This window comes from Heterodontus francisci, chromosome 9, assembly GCF_036365525.1.
Source record: "Heterodontus francisci isolate sHetFra1 chromosome 9, sHetFra1.hap1, whole genome shotgun sequence".
Lineage (NCBI taxonomy): Eukaryota > Metazoa > Chordata > Chondrichthyes > Heterodontiformes > Heterodontidae > Heterodontus > Heterodontus francisci.
In genome coordinates, this window is record NC_090379.1 from 69,356,949 (window position 1) to 69,378,911 (window position 21,963).

General features: G+C 49.8%; 2 protein-coding genes across 8 annotated transcripts in view; one reads left to right on the top strand and one right to left on the bottom strand.

Annotated features, from left to right (window-relative positions):
* The window catches only part of ralgapa1 (Ral GTPase activating protein catalytic subunit alpha 1), a 382,583-nt gene extending 365,677 nt beyond the window's left edge, over nucleotides 1-16,906 (bottom strand). For all 7 annotated transcript variants that reach the window (XR_010975714.1, XM_068039277.1, XM_068039282.1 and 4 more), the window contains exon 1: nucleotides 16,479-16,906. Coding sequence is in view for 6 of the 7 variants with exons in the window: in XM_068039277.1 (XP_067895378.1) it covers nucleotides 16,479-16,584 (106 nt within the window). In the remaining variant the exon portion in view is untranslated. The remainder of the gene's footprint in view (nucleotides 1-16,478) is intronic.
* A 379-nt stretch (nucleotides 16,907-17,285) lies between these two features.
* The window catches only part of brms1la (BRMS1 like transcriptional repressor a), a 66,235-nt gene continuing 61,557 nt past the window's right edge, over nucleotides 17,286-21,963 (top strand). Inside the window, exon 1 of the mRNA XM_068038157.1 lies at nucleotides 17,286-17,550. Within this exon, the coding sequence (XP_067894258.1) occupies nucleotides 17,415-17,550 (136 nt within the window). The 5' untranslated portion in view covers nucleotides 17,286-17,414. The remainder of the gene's footprint in view (nucleotides 17,551-21,963) is intronic.

Genomic DNA, 21,963 nt, shown 5'->3' on the forward strand with positions numbered 1-21,963 from the left:
CTAGTACTTTTTATTTTACTATTAATATCTTGCAGCTCCTCGTTTATACTAGTCCCTTGATTCTCCATTACTTCTGGGAGGTTTTTAGTATTTTCCTCCATGAAGATAGACATGAAGTATTTGTTTAGTTTCTCTGCCATTTCCTTATTCCCCATTATAAATTCTCCTGACTCCGCTTGTAATGGATCCACATTTGTCTTTGCTAATCTTTTCCTTCTAACACACCTAAAGAGGCTTTTGCAGTCTGTTTTTATGTTTCTTGCTAGTTTACTCTCATATTCTGCTTTCCCTTTCTTAATCTTTTTCTTGGCCCTCCTTTGCAGAATTCTAAAATGCTCCCAATCCTCAGACTTACTATTTTTTTGGCAACTTTGTACATTTCTTCCTTTGATTTAATACGATCCTTCATTTCTTTCGTTAGCCACGGTGGAACACTTTCCTTGCTGGGTTTTTACGCATTAAAGGAATGTATTTTTGTTGTAAACTATATACTTTAAATGTTAACCATTGCCCATCTACTGTCATACCTTTTAATGTAGTTTCCCAATCCAACATAGCTAATTTGCCCCTAATACTTGCATAGTTTCCTTTGCTTAGATTTAAGAGCCTAATTTCTGATGGAACTACATCACTTTCAAACAATGTAAAATTCTATATTATGGTCACTCTTTCCAAAAGGCTTCTTTACAGCAAGATTCTTAATTATCCTTTTTTCATTGCACAATACTAGAACTAAAATAGCCCATTCCCTAGTTGGTTCCTCAACGTACCGCTCCAGAAAACCATCGTGCATACATTCCAAGAATTCGTCCTCCACATTAGTACTAATTAGGCTTACCCAGTCTATATGTAGATTGAAAGCCCCCATGATTACTGTATTACCCTTGTTATATGCACCTGTAATTTCCTGATTTATGTAATTTACATTGTCACTGCTGTTTGGTGGCCTATAAACTCCCACCAATTTTTTCTGCTCCTTGGTGCTTCTTAGTTCCACCCAAACTGATTCAACATCTTGATCTTTAGAACTAAGGTCTTCCCTCACTACAGTACTAATGCCCCCTTTAATTAATGGAGCTATCCTACCTTTTCCCAGATTCCTGTCCTTCCTGACTGTCACAACCCCTTTGATAGCCAGGTCCCACCTTTGGTTTCCTTGTAGCCACATCTCTGTAATGGCTATCAGGTCATACATATGAATTTCTATTTGAACTGATAATTCGTCTGTTTCATTGCAAATGTTGTGGGCATTCAGATACAGAGCCCTTAATTCTATTTTTTTTTTTTTTACTGTTTTTGTAAATTCTGGCCCTATCTGCTGGCACACTCAAGTTTGCAACCACTGTCCCTTCCTGCCATATTCTGATTATTACCTTTATTGCGACCTTGATCTATTGCCTGATCATTTCCCTTTAATTTGCTCAATCTTACCCAACATGATCCCTTCTCCCCTCTACTTAGCTTAAAGCCCTCTCTGGAACACAGGGTTAGAGTTTCAGAATAAGGGATCGATCATTTAGGACTCAGATGAGGAGAAATTTCTTCACTCAAAAGGTTGTGAATCTTTGGAATTCTCTACCCCAGAGAACTGTGGACGCTCAATCATTGGGAGGTCTATAGATTTTTGACTACTAAGTGAATTAAGGGATATGGGGATATTGCAGGAAGGTGGAGTTGAGGCAAATGATCAGCCATGAATTGTTGAATGGCTGAGCAGGCTCGAAGGGCCAAATGGCCTAACCCAGATCCTGCTTATGTTCAAACAAGAGCATGGATGAGGGTTTCAGCAACAGATGGGCTGAGGCACAGGCAGAGACGGACGACATTATGAAGGAGGAAATAAGCAGTCTTATGAAAGGAACTTGCATTTATATAGCACCTTTTCATGACCACAGGACATCCCAAAGCACTAAGCAAGTACTTCTGCAGTGTAGTCACTGTTATAGTGTAGGAAAAGCAGCGATTTGCACACAGCAAGCTCCCATAAATAGCAATGTGATAATGACCAGGTAATCTGTTTTTGAGATGTTGATCGAGGGATGAATATTGGCCAGGACACCAGGGATAAATACCCTGCTCTTCTTCCAAAGTGCCATGGGATCTTTTACGTCTACCTGAGGGGCCAGACATCACCTCAATTTAACAGCTCATCCAAAAGATGGCACCTCCGACAGTGCAGCACACCCTCAGTACTGCAGTGTCAGATTTAATTTTTGTGCTCTAATCCTCGAACAAAGAACAGTACACCACAGGAACAGGCCATTCAAGCCTGCGCCGATTTAGACGCCTGCCTAAATTAAAACCTTCTGCACTTCCGGGGACCGTATCCCTCTATTCCCATCCTATTCATGTATTTGTCAAGATGCCTCTTAAACGTCACTATCGTACCTGCTTCCACCACCTTCCCCGGCAGCAAGTTCCAGGCACTCACCACCCTCTGTGTAAAAAATAACTTGCCTCGCACATCCCCTCTAAACTTTGCCCCTCGCACCTTAAACCTATGTCCCCTAGTAACTGACTCTTCCACCCTGGAAAAAAGCTTCTGACTATCCACTCTGTCCATGCCGCTCGTAACTTTGTAAACCTCTATCATGTCGCCCCTCCACCTCCGTCGTTCCAGTGAAAACAATCCGAGTTTATCCAACCTCTCCTCATAGCTAATGCCCTCCAGACCAGGCAACATCCTGGTAAACCTCTTCTGTACCCTCTCCAAAGCCTCCACGTCCTTCTGGTAGTGTGGCGACCAGAATTGCATGCAATATTCTAAGTGTGGCCTAACTAAAGTTCTGTACAGCTGCAGCATGACTTGCCAATTTTTATACTCTATGCCCTGACCGATGAAGGCAAGCATGCCGTACGCCTTCTTGACTACCTTATCCACCTGCGTTGCCACTTTGTGACCTGTGGACCTGTACGCCCAGATCTCTCTGCCTGTCAATACTCCTAAGGGTTCTGCCATTTACTGTATACTTCCCACCTGCATTAGACCTTCCAAAATGCATTACCTCACATTTGTCCAGATTAAACTCCATCTGCCATTTCTCCGCCCAAGTCTCCAACCGATCTATATCCTGCTGTATCCTCTGACAATCCTCATCATTATCCGCAACTCCACCAACCTTTGTGTCGTCCACAAACTTACTAATCAGACCAGCTACATTTTCCTCCAAATCATTTATATACACTACAAACAGCAAAGGTCCCAGCACTGATCCCTGCGGAACACCACTGGTCACAGCCCTCCATTCAGAAAAGCACCCTTCCACTGCTACCTTCTGTCTTCTATGACTGAGCCGGTTCTGTGTCCATTTTGCCAGCTCACCTCTGGTCCTGTGTGACTTCACCTTTTGTACCAGTCTGCCATGAGGGACCTTGTCAAAGGCTTTACTGAAGTCCATATAGATAATATCCACTGCCCTTCCTTCATCAATCATCTTTGTCACTGCCTCAAAAAACTCAATCAAAGCAGTGAGACACGACCTCCCCTTCACAAAACCATGCTGCCACTTGCTAATAAGTTCGTTTGTTTCCAAATGGGAGTAAATCCTGTCCCGAAGAATCCTCTCTAATAATTTCCCTACCACTGAAGTAAGGCTCACCGGCCTATAATTTCCTGGATTATCCTTGCTACCCTTCTTAAACAAAGGAACAACATTGGCTATTCTCCAGTCCTCTGGGACCTCACCTGCAGCCAATGAGGATGCAAAGATTTCTGTCAAGGCCCCAGCAATTTCTTGCCTTGCCTCCCTTAGTATTGTGGGGTAGATCCCATCATGCCCTGGGGACTTACCTACCTTACCTTAATGCTTTGCAAGACACCCAACACCTCCTCCTTTTTGATAATGAGATGACTGAGACTATCTACACTTCCCTAGGCTCATCATCCACCAAGTCCTTCTCTTTGGTGGATACTGATGCAAAGTACTCATTTAGTACCTCGCCCATTTCCTCTGGCTCCACACAGAGATTCCCTTCTCTGTCCTGGAGTGGGCCAACCCTTTCCCTGGTTACCCTCTTGCTCTTTATATATGTATAAAAAGCCTTGGGATTATCCTTAATCCTGTTTGCCAATGACTTTTCATGACCCCTTTTAGCCCTCCTGATTCCTTGCTTAAGTTCCTTCCTTTATATTCCTCAAGGGATTCGTCTGTTCCTAGCCTTCCAGCCCTTACAAATGCTTCCTTTTTCTTTTTGACTAGGCTCACAATATCCCACGTTATCCAAGGTTCCCGAAACTTGCCAAACTTATCCTTCTTCCTCACAGGAACATGCTGGTCCTGGATTATAATCAACTGACATTTGAAGGACTCCCACATGTCAGATGTTGATTTACCCTCAAACAGCCGCTCCCAATCTAAATTCTTCAGTGCCTGCCTAATATTGTTATAATTAGCCTTCCCCCAATTTAGCACCTTCACCCGAGGACTACTCTTATCCTTATCCACAAGTACCTTAAAACTTATGGAATTATGGTCACTGTTCCCGAAATGCTCCCCTACTGAAACTTCGACCACCTGGCCAGGCTCATTCCCCAATACCAGGTCCAGTACAGCCCCATCCCTAGTTGGACTATCTGCATATTGTTTCAAGAAGCCCTCCCGGATGCTCCTTACAAATTCTGCCCCATCCAAGCCCCTAGCACTAAGTGAGTCCCAGTCAATATAGGGGAAGTTAAAATCACCCACCACTACAACCCTGTTACCTTCACATCTTTCCAAAATCTGTCTACATATCTGCTCCTCTACCTCCCGCTGGCTGTTGGGAGGCCTGTAGAAACCCCCAACATCGTGACTGCACTCTTCCTATTCCTGAGCTCCACCCATATTGCCTCGCTGCACGACCCCTCCGAGGTGCCCTCCCGCAGTACAGCTGTGATATTCTCCTTAACAAGTAATGCAACTCCCCCACCCCTTTTACATCCCCCTCTATCCTGTCTGAAGCTTCTCAATCCTGGAACATTTAGCTGCCAATCCTGTCCTTCCCTCAACCAAGTCTCTGTAATAGCAACATCATGGTTCCAAGTACTAATCCAAGCTCTAAGTTCATCTGCCTTACCTGTTATACTTCTTGCATTGAAACAAATGCACTTCAGACCACCAGTCCCGCTGTGCTCCGCAACATCTCCCTGCCTGCTCTCTTAGTCTTACTGGCCTTATTTCCTAGTTCCCCCTCATTTATTTCACTTGCTGTCCTACTGCTCTGGTCCCCACCCCCCTGCCACACTAGTTTGAACCCTCCCGAGTGACGCTAGCAAACCTCGCAGCCAGAGTGGGACGTGAACTCACAACCTTCTGACTCAGATGCAAGAGTGCTGCCAATTGAGTCACAGTTGACACTTATGAAGTGGATATGGAGTTAGAAACCCAGTTTAGGATTAAATAGAACACAGATTCCGAATAGTCTTATGGCCTTGAAAACATCCCACCTGTAGTGCTGAAGACTTGTGCTCCAGTCACGCCCTTAGGCAAACTCTTCCAGTACAGCTACAACACTAGCATCTATCAGACAATGTGGAAAATTGCCCAGGTACGTCATGTCTGCAAAAAGCAGGACAAATCCAATCCAGCTAATCATCGCCCCATTAGTCTGGTCTCAATCATCAGCAAGATGATGGAAGGCATCCTTGAGAGCGCCATCGAGCAGCACCTACTCAGCAATAACTTGTTCATTTTGAGTTCTACGGGGCCACTCGTCTCCAGTCATGAGACTGTTTCAAACATGGACAAGAGAGGTAAATTCCAGGGGTTAGGTGAGAGTGACTGCCCTTGGCATCAAGGCAGCATTTGACTGAGTACGGCATCAAGACCAACTAGAAAAATTGAAGTCAGTGGTAATCGGAGGGGGGAAAACTCTTCACTGGTTGGAGTCATAACTAGCACAAAAGAAGATGGTTGTGGCTGTTGGAGTCCAATTATCTCAGCTCCAGGACATCGCTCCAGGAGTTCCTCAGGGTAATGGCCTAGGAACAACTATTTTCCACTGCTTCATCAATGACCTTCCCTCCAACATAAGATCAGAAGTGAGGATGTTCACTGATGATTGCATAGTGTTTAGTACCATTTACAGCCCCTTAGACAACTGAAGTCGTCTATGCCTGCATGCGGCAAGATCTGGACAACGTTCAGGCTTGGGCTGATAAGTGGCATGTAACATTTCTGCCATGCAAGTGCCGGGCAATGGCCATCGCCAACAAGAGAGAATCTAACCATCTCCCCTTGCTGGTCAACGGCAATACCATTGCTGAATTCCCCCACCATCAACATTCCATGGATTACCGTTGATCAGAAACTTAACCGGACCACCCACACGAATACTGCAGCTACAAGAACACGTCAGAGGCGGGGAATTCTGCGGCGAGTAACTCACCTCCTGACTCCCCAAAGCCTGTCCACAATCTACAAGGCACAAGTCAGGGAATGTGATGCAATACTCTCCACTTGCCCAGGTGCATGCAGCTCCAACACTCAAGAAGCTCAACACCATCCACAACAAAGCAGTCTGCTTGAGCAGCAAGCCATCCACCACCTTAAACATTCACTCCCTCCACCAGCAGCACACAGTGGCAGCAGTGTGTACCATCTGCAAGATGCACTGCAGCAACTTACAAAGCCTCCTTTGCCAGCACCTTCCACAGGCCATCCTAGACTGGGTATTGTGTAATGAGAGAGGAATAAGTGACAATCTGGTGGTGCTAGACCCCTTGGGGATGAGCAACCATAATATGATAGAATTCTTCATCAAGATGGAGAGTGACGTAGTTGATTCTAAGACTAGGGTCCTGAATCTTAGTAAAGGAAACTACAAAGGTATGAGGCGCGAGTTGGCTACGACAGATTAGAAAATGTTACTTATAGGGATGGCGGTGGATAGGCAACGGCAAACATTTAAAGAGCGCATGGATGAACTGCAACAATTGTTTATCCCTGTCTGGCGCAAAAGTAAAACAGGAAAAGCAGCCAAACCATGGCTTACAAGGGAAATTAGAGATAGCATTAGATCCAAGGAAGAGGCATATAAATTTGCCAGGAAAAACAATAGACCTGAGGATTGGGAGCAGTTTAGAATTCAGCAAAGGAGGACCAAGGGATTGATTAAGAAGGGGAAAATAGAGTACGAGAGCAAGCTTGCAGGTACATAAAAACCGAATGTAAAAGTTTCTATAGGCATGTGAAGTGAAAAAGATTGGTGAAGACAAATGTAGGTCCCTTACAGACAGAAACAGGGGAATTTATTATGGGGAACAAAGAAATGGCTGACCAACTAAATGCATACTTTGGTTTTGTCTTCACAAAGGAGGACACAAATATCATACCAGAAATGTTGGGGAACACAGAGGAACTGAAGGAAATCAGTATTAGAAATGGTGTTGGGGAAATTGAAGGGATTGAATCCCCAGGGCCTGATGGTATGCATCCCAGAGTACTTAAGGAAGTGGCCCCAGAAATACTGGATGCATTGGTGATCATCTTCCAAGATTCTATAGACTCTGGAACAGTTCCTACAAATTGGAGGGTAGCTAATGTAACCCCACTATTTAAAAAGGGAGGTAGAGAGAAAGCAGGGAATTATAGACCAGTCAGCCTGACGTCGGCAGTGGAGAAAATTCTAGAGTCCATTATCAAAGATTTTATAGCAGAGCACTTACAGAACAGTGATAGAATCGGGCGGAGTCAGCATGGATTTACGAAAGGGAAAGGGATGTAAGTAGTAGAGTTGATGAGGGGGAGCTAGTGGATGTGGCTTATTTGGACTTTCAGAAGGCTTTCGACAAAATCCCACATAAGAGATTAGTGTAAAATTAAAGCGCATGGGATTGGGGGTAGTGTATTGTGATGGATAGGAAATTGGTTGGCAGACAGGAAACAAAGAGTAGGGATAAATGGGTCTTTTTCCAAATGGCAGGCAGTGACTAGTGGGGTACCGTAGGGATCGGTGCTAGGACCCCAGCTATTCACAATACACATTAATGATTTAGATGAGGGAACGAAATGCAATATCTCCAAATTTGGAGATGACATAAAACTGGGTGGGAGGGTGAGTTGTGAGGAGGATGCAGAGAGGCTTCAGGGTGATTTGGACAAGTTGAGCGAGTGGGCTAATGCATGGCAGATGCAGTATAATGTGGATAAATGTGAGGTTATCCACTTTGGTAGCAAAAACAGGAAGGCAGATTATCTGAACAGCTATAAACTGAGAGAGGGGAATATGCAGTGAGACCTGGGTGTTCTCGTACACCAGTCGCTGAAGGTAAGCATGCAGGTGCAACTGGCGGTAAAAAATGCAAACGGTATGTTGGCCTTCATAGTGAGAGGATTCGAGTACAGGAGCAGGGATGTCTTGCTGCAATTATACAGGGCCTTGGTGAGGCCACACTTGGAATATTGTGTGCAGTTTTGGTCTCCTTATCTGAGGAAGGATGTTCTTGCTATAGAGGGAGTGCAGCGAAGGTTTACCAGACTGATTCCTGGGATGGCTGGACTGACGTATGAGGAGAGATTGAGTTGGTTAGGATTATATTCGTTGGAGTTCAGAAGAGTGAGGGGGGGATCGCAAGGAAAAATATAAAATTCTAACAGGACTTGACAGGGTAGATGCAGGAAGGATGTTCCCGATGGTGGGGGAGTCCGGAACCAGGGGTCATAGTCTAAGGATACGGGATAAACCTTTCAGGACTGAGATGAGGAGAAATTTCTTCACCCAGAGAGTGGTAAGCCTGTGGAATTCGCTACCACAGAAAGCAGTTGTGGCCAAAACATTGTATGTTTTCAAGAAGGAGTTAGATATAGCTCTTGGGTCTAAAGGGATCAAAGGGTATGGGGAGAAACTGGGAACAGATTACTGAGTTGGATGATCAGCCATGATAATGAATGGCGCAGCAGGCTCGAAGGGCTGAATGGCCTCCTCCTGCTCCTATTTTCTATGTTTCTAAATCAGTGACCTCTACGACCTAGAAGAACAAGGGCAGTAGATGCATGTAAACACCTCCACCTGCAAGTTCCCCTCCAAATCACACACCATCCTGACTTGGAACTATATACCGCTGCGTCAAAATCCTGGAACTCCCTCTCTAAAAGCACTGTGAGGGTACCTACACCACATAGACTGCTGAGGTTCAAAAAGGTGGCTCATCACCACCTTCCCAAGGGCAATTAGGGATGGGCTATAAATGTGGCCTTGCTAGCAATGCTCATATCCCATATATGGAAAAAAAATTGAAGTAGTGCAGAGATCGCAAAAGGGCTGGAGAAGATTACAGAGATGGGGAGAGGTGTGGCCATAGATGAAGAAAGGTGTGGCCATAAAGGAATTTGAACACACGGATATGAATTTTAAAGTTAGGATATAGACAGCAAGGTTTTGGATAAGCTGACGTTTAGAGAGTAGGGAAGGTGGGAGGTTGGACAAGAGAACATTGGAATTGAATCTTACGGCACAGAAGGCCATTGAGCACGTCACATCTTTGAAACAGCTGTCCAATTTAGTCCCAGGCCCAGCTTTTTCTCCCAAAACCCTGAAAATTAGCCCTCGTCAAGGGCATGTCCAGTTGCCTTTTAAAGTTCCTATGGAATCTGATTCCACTACCTTCTCGGGCATTCCAGATCTTAACCCTCTTGTGAAGACATTAAATCTAATGTCCCCTCAAGCCCTTTTGCCAATTATTTTAAAATCGATGACCACTGGTCACAGAACAGTTTTGTTTCTTCTCTGATTGGAGCAGTGTGCCTTTAAGACTCTACTTAAAAACAGTGTGTCTTTTGAAACTTTTGAAACAGTGTGCCAACTGCACCTATTACCGAGGCAACAGGAGGAGAGTGAGGAGGTCACGTGGTATAATGTTTCAATTCGACTGTGCAAAAAAAACAGCTAAAACCAGTTTTGAGATACTAGCAAAGCGTGCTTATTGGAGGAAGGAGCTGTATTTCTCTCAGCGGAAATTCTGCAATGAGCTACAGGCTGTGTTAATAGCCTAAGGAGGAAAAGAACATTTGAAGAGACTTTGTTTTGCTGGAGGTAGCAAAATTCCTTTTCTTTACTTCCAATTCAACAAGTCTTTGCTTCAAGATTGACTCTCTCTTGATCGACTGTGCTTTCAGGAATTTGCAGTCAAGTTTCGACTAAGACTCTGCCAGTTTTAAAATCCAAGCGGACCAATTGCTATACTGTTTGTTTAAAGAACTGTGACACGCCTGCTGCAGCCAAAGTGCTTTGAATGCCTATCTATTGAAGGACTTTCATCAAATCCGCATGCAGACTTTGAGTGGCATTTGATTCTTTTTACACTAGGATATCTCACCCATCAGGAAAGTACATAACCCACAAAGACTTATAATCCAGTTATTTATTTATTCTTAAACAGCTAATTGTGGAGAGAGAATGGGGGAGTTAAATTAAAATAAGTTATAATGTCTTTAGACATAGGTTTATCTTAATAGTGTTTAAGATTTAGTTTTAATAAATAGTTAACTTGATGCTCTGTTTTATTCTGGGGGGTTACTCGAGTGTTTAATTTGGCTGTTTTCCGGTTAGGTGGGAAAACTTAAATAATATGTTACAACCTGTGGAGTGATGGAACTGAATTGACGTTGCATTGCTCCTGCCTCGGTCGTAACACTCTGGTTACTGACCCACATGCCAGAGGATACAGTTTCTCCCTACTTGCTCTATCAAAACTCCAAATAGTCTGGAGGTAACAAAGGCACTGGTGATGCAGAAGTAAGGAAGAACTCAAACAGAAAGGGACAGCAATGGAGAAGGAAGAGCACAGTGAAACAATTTTAAGGGAAGTGCTATTATGTAAAGATCTGAATAGTCTAGCAGAGCGACCATTTTTTTTTAATAACATGTCAAAAAAAGGAAAATGTCATGCTCTTCTGCTTCCTTTCAGTAATCCAATAGGAAAATGTAGGTCAGAGTTTGAATGTTCTTCTCATCCTTCAAAAGTTGGTATGACCTCGGAGATACAATGTGAATTATGTTTTTTTGAAGATTCTTGCAACTATCAGGTTGATGCATAAGAACAGAATGAGGAAATAGGTACAACTGTAATTAATATTTTTTCAGCTTCAGTAAAAATTGATTTACACTGGCTAAAAACATTGAATGCAAATCTGGATATTGTGCAACAACTTATATTTTTGTGTTGCCTTTCATACAATGAAACATCCCAAGCTGCTTTACAGGGGACCATGGTGATTATCAAACAAGGAGGTAGTGGAAAATTTGGAGAGATGATCGTAGGCTTAGTCCAAGAAGTAAATTTTAAAGATTTTCAAATGGAGATGGAGATAGCAAAATTAGACTAATATCTGTAGTATTGAGAGTATTATTCTGGTTGCTATCAGTGTTTTTTCAAAGAGGCTCGAAGGAGCAGTCAACATGGATTCAGAAACAATAAGTTATATTTCACTAGGGTACCAGAACTTTTTGTGCAGTAAGCTATCATAGTGGATGAGGGCTTTCCAGTGAATATATTTTCCTTGGACTTTCAGAAGGAAAGTTAAAGTTTAGAAATAAAATGACAAAATTAGGTGGGAAAGTGAGTTGTGAGGAGGATGCAAAGAGGCTTCAGGGGATTGAGACAGGCTAAGTGAGTGCGCAAGAACATGGCAGATGGAATATAATGTGTAAAAATGTGAAGTTATCCACTTAGGTCTGAAGAACAGAAATGCAGAGTATTTCTTAAATGGTGAGAGATTGGGAAGCGTTGATATCTAAAGGGACCTCGGCAGCCTTGTTCATAAGTCACAAAGCTAACATGCAGGTGCAGCAAGCAATTAGGAAGGCAAATGGTATGTTGGTCTTTATTGCAAGAGGACTTGAGTACAGGAGAAAAGAAGTTTTGCTACAATTTGTTTAGAGCCTTGGTGAGACCGCACCTACAGTATTGTGTACAGTTTTGGTCTCCTTACCGGAGGATGGATATACTTGCTATAGAGGGAGTGCAACGAAGGTTCACAAGACTGATTCTTGGGATGGCGAGATTGTCCTATGAGGAGAGATTGCAGAAACTGGGCCTATATTCTCTAGAGTTTAGAAGAACGAGAGGTGATCTCATTGAAGCATACAAATTTCTTACAGGGCTCGACAAGGTTGATGTAGGAAGGCTTTTCCCCTGGCTGGGGGTTCTAGAACCAGGGGACACAGTCTCAGAATAAAGGGTAGGCCATTTAGGACTGAGATGAGGAGGAATTTCTTCACTCTGAGTGGTGAATCTGTGGAATTCTCTAACCCAGAGGGCTGTGCAGGCTGTCATTGAGTATGTTCAAGTCAGAGATCGATAGATTCCGAGATATTAAAAATAAAGGGATAGGGGGAAAAATTGTGGGAAAATGGCATTGAGGTAGATCAGCCATGATCCAGCTGAATGGTGAAGCAGGCTCGAGGGGCCAATTGGCCTACTCTTGTTCCTATTTCCTATGTTTGTAAATTGTCCAGGGAGCCAAATTAAATTGGCTTGGAAACAGAGTTTGTGGCATGGGCCAAAGAAATGACTTTAGTCTTCCAATGTTTAATTGGAGGAAATTCCTGCTCATTCAGTATTCAATGCAAAACACGAAAGAAGCAATGGAGGGAGTCAGAGAGGTGGTGGTGAGGCAAGTAGAACTGGCTGTCATCAGCGCACATGGAACCTGATTGTGTTTTCAGACAATGTCACCAAGGGGCAGTGTGTAGATGACAAATAGGAGGGTCTAAAGACAGATCCTTGAGGGAGCGTGCAGGAGAAGCCATTGCAGGAGGTTCTATGGTTATGAGCAAATAGATAAGATTGACAAAAATATGTAAAATTTAAGTTCTTACAATGGCTCAGGGAGTTCATCCAATGAGTAATTAACACAGTTCAAGAAAATCCAATATTTGATTTCCCATCTGCACTAAGTTAGCTGATTTAAACCGAGGCCAGGGGTTGCGGGCAGCAGAAATCAGTGTGCCTACATTAATAAAAGTTCCAGGCTTTTCATTCTGGATCACTCTCTATACAAAATAATGCATGCTTCTTTCAATCTTTGTTGCATATGAGAAATGTGCCAAAGGACTTGATGATTGCAAACGTTACACCATGTTCAAAACAGGGGAGGGGTAAACCTGGCAATCAGAGGCCAGTCAGCTGAACGCCAGTAGTGGGAAGTCTACCACGCATCCTTGTCAAGGACAGAATTAATTCTTGCTTGAAAAAGCTAGTTAATAAGTAATAGCCAGCACAGATTTGTTGAAGGTAATTCAGTCTCATTAACCTGATGGAGTTCAATGGGAAGTAACATGAGAGGGTCGATAAAGATGGTGCTGTAGATGTATATATGGATTTTCAAAAGGCATTTGATAAGCAACACAACAGATTTGTTTGAAAAATAGAAATGTACAAACTAGGAGCAGGAGTAGGCTATTTGGCCCTTTGAGCCCGCTCTGCCATTCTATAAGATCATAGCTGGTCTGTTTGTGGACTCAACTCCACTTTCCAACCTACCCCCGATACTCTTGACTCCCTTGTTTGTCAAGAATCTGTCTATCTCTGCCTTAAAAACCATTCAATGGCTTGTAACACTTGTATTAAAAGGGATGGTGGTGACTTGGGTACATAATTGACTAACGGATAGGAGGCAGAGAGCAGTGAACCAATGCTTTTCTGACTGGAGAGAATTATGAAGTAGGGTTCCCCAGGGGTTGATAATAGGACCATCGCTTTTCTTGTTGTATATAAATGACCTGGACTTGAGTATAGGGATTCCAATTTCAAAGTTCGCGAATGATACAAAACTAGGGACACAAATTTTGAGAATAGTAAATGACTTCAGGAGGATATAAACAGATAAACTGGTGAATTGGGCAGACACATAGCAGTTGCAACTTATTGCAGATAAACGTGAAGTGATGCACTTTAGAAGAAACATGGAGAGGTACTATAATCTAAATCGTATGATGGTGATAGGGAAAGCGAAGGGACCTGTGAGTGCATATGCACAAATCCTTGAAGGTGGCAGGGCAAGTTGATAAGGCGCTTACGATACGAGATACGTGGCTTCGTAAATAGGGACATTGAATACTAAAATAAGGAAGTCATGCTAAACCTTTAACAAATAACTGGTTCAGCACTGCACTTTAGGAAAGCCTTGGAGAGGAACAGAGGTGGTTTACCAGGATGATACCAGGGAGGAGAAACTTCAGCTATGTGGAGAGATTGGAGAAGCTGTGATTGTTCTCCTTAAAGCAAAGAAGTTTAAAAGACCCTGTAGAGATATTTAAAAATTAAGTGTATTGATCGTTTCTCCATACAGTTTCCTCTACCAAATTTGTCAATAAGTCACAGTTTTAAAATAATTGGCAAAAGAACTAAACGTGAAAGGAGAGAAATTATTTCATAGAGGCTCCTTGTGATCTGGAACACGCTACCTGAAATGGTGGTGGAATCCGATTCCATAAGAAATTTCAAAAAAGGCAGTTGGGCATGTTTGTGAAGAAAACTAATTTGCAGGATTGCGGGGAAAAAGTAGGGTGTAGGACTAAATTGGACAGCTCTTTTAAAGAGTTCGCACAGGCACACCAGGCTGAATGGCCCCTTCTGTGCTCTAAGATCCTACTATTACTAAACTGCAAGACTGTCAGATTGACATTTTCATTGAAATTACATTTAATTTTCCTATTAATGATTTCAAAATATAATGAATATTGTCAATAGTAATTAATGGAGAAAATGAACTTGCATTTACATAGAACCTTTCACATCTCGGGGATCCCTGCCAATTAAATACTTTTGAAATGTAGTGACTGTTGTAATGTAATAAATGCAGCAGACAACTGGCACACAGCAAGGTTCACAAACAAGTCCCACAAACAGTAATGTGATAATCACCAGATAATCTGTTTTACTGAAGTTGGCTGAAGGATAAATGATAGCTGAGAACTAGGGAGAACCCCTCTGCTCTTCGTCGAAATATTGTCCTGGGATCTTTTACATCCACCTAAGGGGAGCTGGGGCCTGGGTTTAACATTTTTTCCAAAGGAATGGACCTCAGACATTGCAGCACTTCCTTAGTACTGGTGTCAGTCTAGGTTTTAGGCTAAAGTCAGGAGTGGTACTTGAACCACCTCCAGGTGCTTACCCATTGTCTCCCGAGACAAGGAGGCCAAAGAAGAAGAAGGTACTTAAGCCCACAACGGTCTTACTCAAAATTTGAAAGTGTTACCACTGAGCCACAGTTGACACTTATAAAGTAAATGCAGCAATGTATTTCAAAATGTGTCAGGAAAAATAAACAAGCTCAGCTCCTCTGTTCAAACTGAATTATATAAATCGTCTATACAGCGACTGGTACCTACAGCTGTAGTTCCAGTCATTGCCCAGTTGGAACTTCAATTCTCCAATTCAAGAGAAAACACTGGGCTTGAGTTAAAATTTAAACGTTTGAAGAGTGCATGTAGCAGGTCCATTAAAAAGTCGCTGTTTTACTAGAGTCAGCTCAGGCCCTGACTCTGAATTTACGTTACAAATTTTAGTATTGCTGCTGCAACTTGCCAGCAATACTAAAGTTGTATAGTTAATGTACCTTGAGTAAAATACATCTCCACACAGAAAAATGGAGGATTACAAACATTCCGTGTGCCTAAAAGTAAAAATGACTTGGAGGTACCAAAAACAAGCACAATTTAAAGTAAAAAAACAGAATCATGAACATATTGCTTAATACCATACGTATTCAGTTAACATTTTTTAAAGTTAATACGGAGTTTTGTAAACATTGTTTATATTTCATTCAATCTATTTTGAAATCAGTCAAACTACAACATAATTTAATAGAATGCAATTTAAAATTGTAATGAATTACGAGAATAAATATTTAGAAACGGTTATTCAACTTTATGTTTGGGGGCGGGGGTGTCCGGGCTTTGCTAAAAGCCTGGCACACAGAAAACCACCCGAATCTTAAAGTTATTTTAGTATAGTACAAACCTAATCGTTTCCTGTTCAGAGTTGACAACCCGCTTAGCAAACAATAATTTAATTTGAACAACGAAGCGGGAGGTGGTTTTTTCCCCAGATACCTTTTGAAATACATTATGACATTTACACGATTGAGTGTTGTCTGGGCACAATACACCAAACCACTCTCTACAATGATTACTATGATCAACTAGAGAACTACCCCCACACATGGTCAGTAAATATTTCAATTTCTGCGATAGCGAAATTTAAAAATCAATTTTAAATATCCTGTATAAAGAGAAAACTTTTGCACATCTTATCCAGCCTAATACAATATTAAGGATGAAGTCCTACAACCAACGTAACAAGACTTCCATGTCCAACCACACTAATTCAGACAATATTGACGATTTCCACTTGGAAGCAGACACAACAGATCAGCCTACTGCAAACAAAAGCTGGATTAATCCCTAAACAGGGGCTCCGTGTCATTATATCACGCTCTGATCTGGCAAGAAACTGCCTTCAGTATTGTTGCAATGAGCAGCTGCGCGATACAGACCTATGATAACCCTCAGGTGCTTCAATCTGGTCAGAATATCTTTCTTCGGATCGAGGACTTTCTGTGTAGATTTTTTAACATCCCCGTGAGGCTTTTTAGAAAACATTCCGCTCCTTGGTTAAATACCAGACACCCTTCCCACCCACCTTCACAACCTTTATTTTTTTTAAATGTTGAGGAGAAAAAAATATAAAGGTCGCGGCCTAAAAGCAAACAAACTTGTCAAAAACGCCGACCCCATGAAAGCAACGGCTAAACGAACACAGCCCAGTGATCAACCGTCAGTCACCAACATGGCGGGTCTCAGCAGAACAAACAACCGGCGGACTCAATCGAAATCAGAGCGTTTCCAGAACACTCAAAACCAAACGGTTCACATTTGCGCTCAGGCAGCGAAATTGAAATCGCAACAAACGCCTATGTCAAGCGGTTACTACCAAAATACGAATGCTTGTTGTGGAAATGGTCTACAGTACAGTCCGTTGTCTATCGACTGTTCCGTCAGTGTTTTGTCATGGCTTTTTTCCCCGTTGCTCCGGTGACGGAGGGGGTCGAAGCCGCAGAGCCTCTCGGGACTCGTAGTTCCCTTTGACCAATAATGAACTTGCTATCCCAAGCGCTTGTACTACATCTCCCAAGATGCACAGACACACCATGTTCCCGTACAGGGAACGGATTGCGCGGTTCCATTCGATCCCTGTACGCCCCGCCCTCCTACACACCGATTGGTGCCGTTGGTGGTTACGGCACAAAGCTCACCCTTTCCATTGCTGTGTATGGTCAATCGGGTTGTCAGTTAGTCGAGATAGACTCCCGCCCCCTTCCGTTACCATCGAATCGGGTCGGGAAGCTATGTTGCGGTGCTTTGAACGTTTGATGTAATTAAACTGAAAAGCGGTGATTGAGATTTGATCTGTTTTTAAACTGGCCACAAATATGCCGGTTCATTCCAGAGATAAGAAAGAAAACAATCACGAAGACATGGACGTTGATTACCCGGAGAATGAAGGCAGTAGTTCAGATGATGAGGACACAGAGAGCTCCTCCGTGTCCGAAGATGGGGACAGTTCAGGTGGGTATAGGCCAGAATTCCACACTTTTGTGGGGCAGGACAGACGAAAACAAGTCCAAGCCACCTGTTTGCACACATGCTGGCCCGGTTTGATGTACACCTATTCGACGTTTACGCCCATTTGTCAATCCCATCACATTTACTTGCGAAACATAAAGATGTACCCATTCCCTAACCGCCCTCCAAAGTCTGGCCCCGCCTGCCCGCGCTGTCCAACCTCCGCGCTCCGCCCCTCCCCATCTGCCCCCCTCCCCATCTGCCCTCCTCCCCATCTGCCCTCCTCCCCATCTGCCCTCCTCCCCATCTGCCCTCCCCTCTCCTCCTCTCCTCTCCCCATCTGCCCTCCTCTCCCCATCTGCCCTCCCCTCCCCATCTGCCCTCCCCCTCCCCATCTGCCCTCCCCATCTGCCCTCCCCATCTGCCCTCCCCATCTGCCCTCCCCTCTCTCCCCTCTCTCCCCTCCCCATCTGCCCTCCCTCTCCCCATCTGCTCTCCCTCCCCTCCCCCCCTCCCCTCCTCCCCCCTCCCCTCCCCTCCTCCCCCCTCCCCTCCCCTCCCCTCCTCCCCCTCCCCTCCCCTCCCCCCCTCCCCTCCCCTCCCCTCCTCCCCCTCCCCCCTCCCCTCCCCTCCCCCCCTCCCCTCCCCTCCCCTCTCCCCCCCTCCCCCCCTCCCCTCCCCTCCCCTCCTCCCCCTCCCCTCCCCTCCTCCCCCCTCCCCTCCCCTCCTCCCCCTCCCCTCCCCTCCTCCCCCCTCCCCCCTCCTCCCCTCCCTCCTCCCCCCTCCCCCCTCCCCTCCCTCCCCTCCTCTCCTCCCCTCTCCCCCCTCCCCTCCCCTCCTCTCCCCCTCCCCTCCTCCCCCTCCCCTCCTCCCCTCCCCTCCCCTCCCCTCCCCTCCCCTCCCCTCCCCTCCCCTCCCCTCCCCTCCTCCCCCCTCCCCTCCCTCCCCTCCTCCCCCCCTCCCCCCTCCCCTCCTCCCCCCTCCCCTCCCCCCCTCCCCTCCCCCCTCCCCCTCCCTCCCCCCTCCTTCCCCCCTCCCCCCTCCCTTCCCCCCCTCCTCCCCCCTCCTCCCCCCCCTCCTCCCCCTCCTCCCCCCTCTCCCCCCCTCTCCCCCCCTCTCCCCCCCTCCCCCCTCTCCCCCCTTCCCCCCTCCCCCCTTCCCCCCTCCCCCCCTCTCTCCCCCTTCCCCCTCCCCCCTTCCCCCCTCTCTCCCCCTTCCCCCCTCCCCCCTTCCCCCCTCTCTCCCCCCTCCCTCTCCCCCCCTCTCCCCTCTCCCCCCCCTCTCCCCTCTCCCCCCCTCTCCCCTCTCCCCCCCCTCTCCCCTCCCTCCCCTCCCCTCCCTCCCCTCCCCCCCCTCTCCCCTCCCCTCCCCCTCTCCCCTCCCCTCCCTCTCCCCTCCCCTCCCCCCCCTCTCCCCTCCCCCCCCTCTCCCCTCCCCTCCCCCCCTCTCCCCTTCCCTCCCCCCCTCTCCCCTCCCCCCCCTCCCCCCCCTCCCCCCCTCTCCCCTCCCCCCCCCTCCCCCCCTCTCCCCTCCCCCCCCCCCTCTCCCCTCCCCTCCCCCCCCTCTCCCCTCCCCTCCCCCCCCTCTCCCCTCCCCTCCCCCCCCTTCCCCCCCTCTCCCCTCCCCTCCCCCCCCTCCCCCCCCTCTCCCCTCCCCTCCCCCCCCTCCCCCCCCTCTCCCCTCCCCTCCCCCCCCTCCCCCCCTCTCCCCCCCCTCTCCCCTCCCCTCCCCCCCCCTCCCCTCCTCCCCCCCCTCCCCTCCCCCCCTCCCCTCCCCTCCCCCCCCTCCCCCCCTCCCCCCCCTCCCCCCCTCCCCTCCCCTCCCCCCCCTCCCCCCCTCCCCCCCCTCCCCTCCCCCCCCTCCCCTCCCCCCCCCTCTCTCCTCCCCCCCCTCTCCCCCCCTCCCCTCTCCTCCCCCCCCCTCTCCCCCCCTCTCTCCCCCCCTCCCCTCTCCTCCCCCCCTCTCCCCCCCTCCCCTCCCCTCCCCTCCTCCCCCCCTCCCCCCCTCCCCTCCTCCCCCCCCTCCCCTCCTCCCCCCCCTCCCCCCCTCCCCTCCCCTCCCCTCCCCCGCTCTCCCCCCTCCCCTCCCCCCCTCTCCCCCCCTCCCCTCCCCTCCCCCCCCTCCCACCCCTCTCCCCCCCTCCCACCCCTCTCCCCCCCTCCCCCCCCTTCCCCCCCTCCCCCCCCCCTCTCCCCCCCTCCCCCCTCCCCTCCCCCTCTCCCCCCCTCCCCCCCTCTCCCCTCCCCTCCCCCCCCTCTCCCCTCCCCTCCCCTCCCCTCCCCCCCCTCCCCCCCCTCCCCTCCCCCCCCTCCCCTCCCCTCTCCCCTCCCCTCCCCCCCTCCCCTCCCCTCTCCCCTCCCCTCCCCCCCCTCTCCCCTCCCCTCCCCCCCCTCTCCCCTCCCCTCCTCCCCTCCCCTCCCCCCCTCTCCCCTCCCCCCCTCTCCCCTCCCCCCCCTCTCCCCTCCCTCTCCCCTCCCCCCCTCTCCCCTCCCCCCCTCTCCCCTCCCCCCCTCTCCCCTCCCCCCCTCCCCCCCTCTCCCCTCCCCCCCTCCCCCCCTCTCCCCTCCCCCCCTCCCCCCTCTCCCCTCCCCCCCTCTCCTCTCCCCTCCTCCCCTCCCCCCTCCGCCCTCTCCCCCCTCCGCCCTCTTCCCCCCTCCGCCCTCTCCCCCTCTCCCCCCTCCGCCCTCCCCCCTCTCCCCCCTCCGCCCTCCCCCCTCTCCCTTCCCCTCTCTCCCCTCTCCCATCCCCTCCTCCCCCCCTCCTCCCCCTCCCCTCCCTCCTCCCCCTCCCCCCTCTCCTCCCCCCTCTCCTCCCCCCTCTCCTCCCCCCTCCCCTCCCCCCTCCCCTCCCCTCCCTCCTCCCCCCTCCCCTCCCCTCCTCCCCCTCCCCTCCCCTCCTCCCCCTCCCCTCCCCTCCCCTCCTCCCCCCTCCCTCCCCTCCCCTCCTCTCCCCTCCCCTCCTCTCCCCTCCCCTCCCTCCTCCCCCCTCCCCTCCCCTCCTCCCCCTCCCATCCTCCCCCCTCCCCTCCCCCTCCTCCCCCCTCCCCTCCCCTCCCCTCCTCCCCCCTCCCCTCCCCTCCTCCCCCCTCCCCTCCCCTCCTCCCCCCTCCCCTCCCCCCTCCCCTCCTCCCCCCCCTCCCCTCCTCCCCCCCCCCCTCCCCTCCTCCCCCCCCTCCCCTCCTCCCCCCCCCCCTCTCCCCCCCCCTCTCCCCCCCCCTCTCCCCCCCCCTCTCCCCCCCCCCCCTCTCCCCCCCTCTCCCCTCTCCCCCCTCTCCCCTCCCCCCCCCCCTCCCCCCTCCCCCCTCCCCCCCCCTCTCCCCCCTCTCCCCTCCCCCCTCTCCCCTCCCCTCCCCCCCCTCCCCTCCCCCCCCTCCCCTCCCCCCCCTCCCCTCCCCCCCTCCCCTCCCCCCTCCCCTCCCCCCCCTCCCCTCCCCCCCCTCCCCCCTCCCCTCCCCTCCCCCCCTCCCTCCCCCCCCTCTCCCTCCCCTCCCCCCCTCTCCCCTCCCTCCCCCCTCTCCCCTCCCCTCCCCTCCCCTCCCCTCCCCTCCCCTCCCCTCCCCTCCCCTCCCCCCCTCTCTCTTCCCCCTCCCCCCTCCCCCCTCCCCTCTCCCCTCCCCCCCTCTCTCTTCCCCCCTCCCCCCTCCCCCCTCCCCTCTCCCCTCCCCCTCCCCTCTCCCCTCCCCCCTCCCCCCTCCCCTCTCCCCTCCCCCCTCCCCCCTCTCCCCTCCCCCCTCTCCCCTCCCCCCTCCCCCCTCCCCCCTCTCCCCCCTCCCCCCTCTCCCCCCCTCCCCCCTCCCCCTCTCCCCCCTCTTCCCTCTCCCCCTCTTCCTCTCCCCCTCTTCCCTCTCCTCCCTCTTCCCTCTCCTCCCTCTTCCCTCTCCCCCCTCCTCCCTCTCCCCCCTCCTCCCTCTCCCCCTCCCCCCTCCCCCCTCTCCCCCCTCCCCCCTCTCCCCCCTCTCCCCCCTCCCCCCTCTCCCCCCTCCCCCCTCTCCCCCTCTCCCCTCTCCCCCCCCCCTCTCTCTCCCCCCTCTCCCCCCTCCCCCCTCTCCCCCTCTCCTCCCCCCCTCTCCCCCTCTCCTCCCCCCCTCTCCCCCTCTCCTCCCCCCCTCTCCCCCTCTCCTCCCCCCTCTCCCCCTCTCCTCCCCCCCTCTCCTCCCCCCCTCTCCTCCCCCCCTCTCCTCCCCCCCTTCTCCTCCCCCCCTCTCCTCCCCCCTTCTCCTCCCCCCCTCTCCTCCCCCCCTCTCCTCCCCCCCTCTCCCCCCCCCCTCTCCCCCCCCCTCTCCTCCCCCCCTCTCCTCCCCCCTCTCCTCCCCCCTCTCCTCCCCCCTCTCTCCCCCTCCCCCCCTCCCCCCTCTCCCCCCTCCCCCCCTCCCCCCTCCCCCTTCCCCCCCTCCCCCCCTCCCCCTCTCCACTCCCA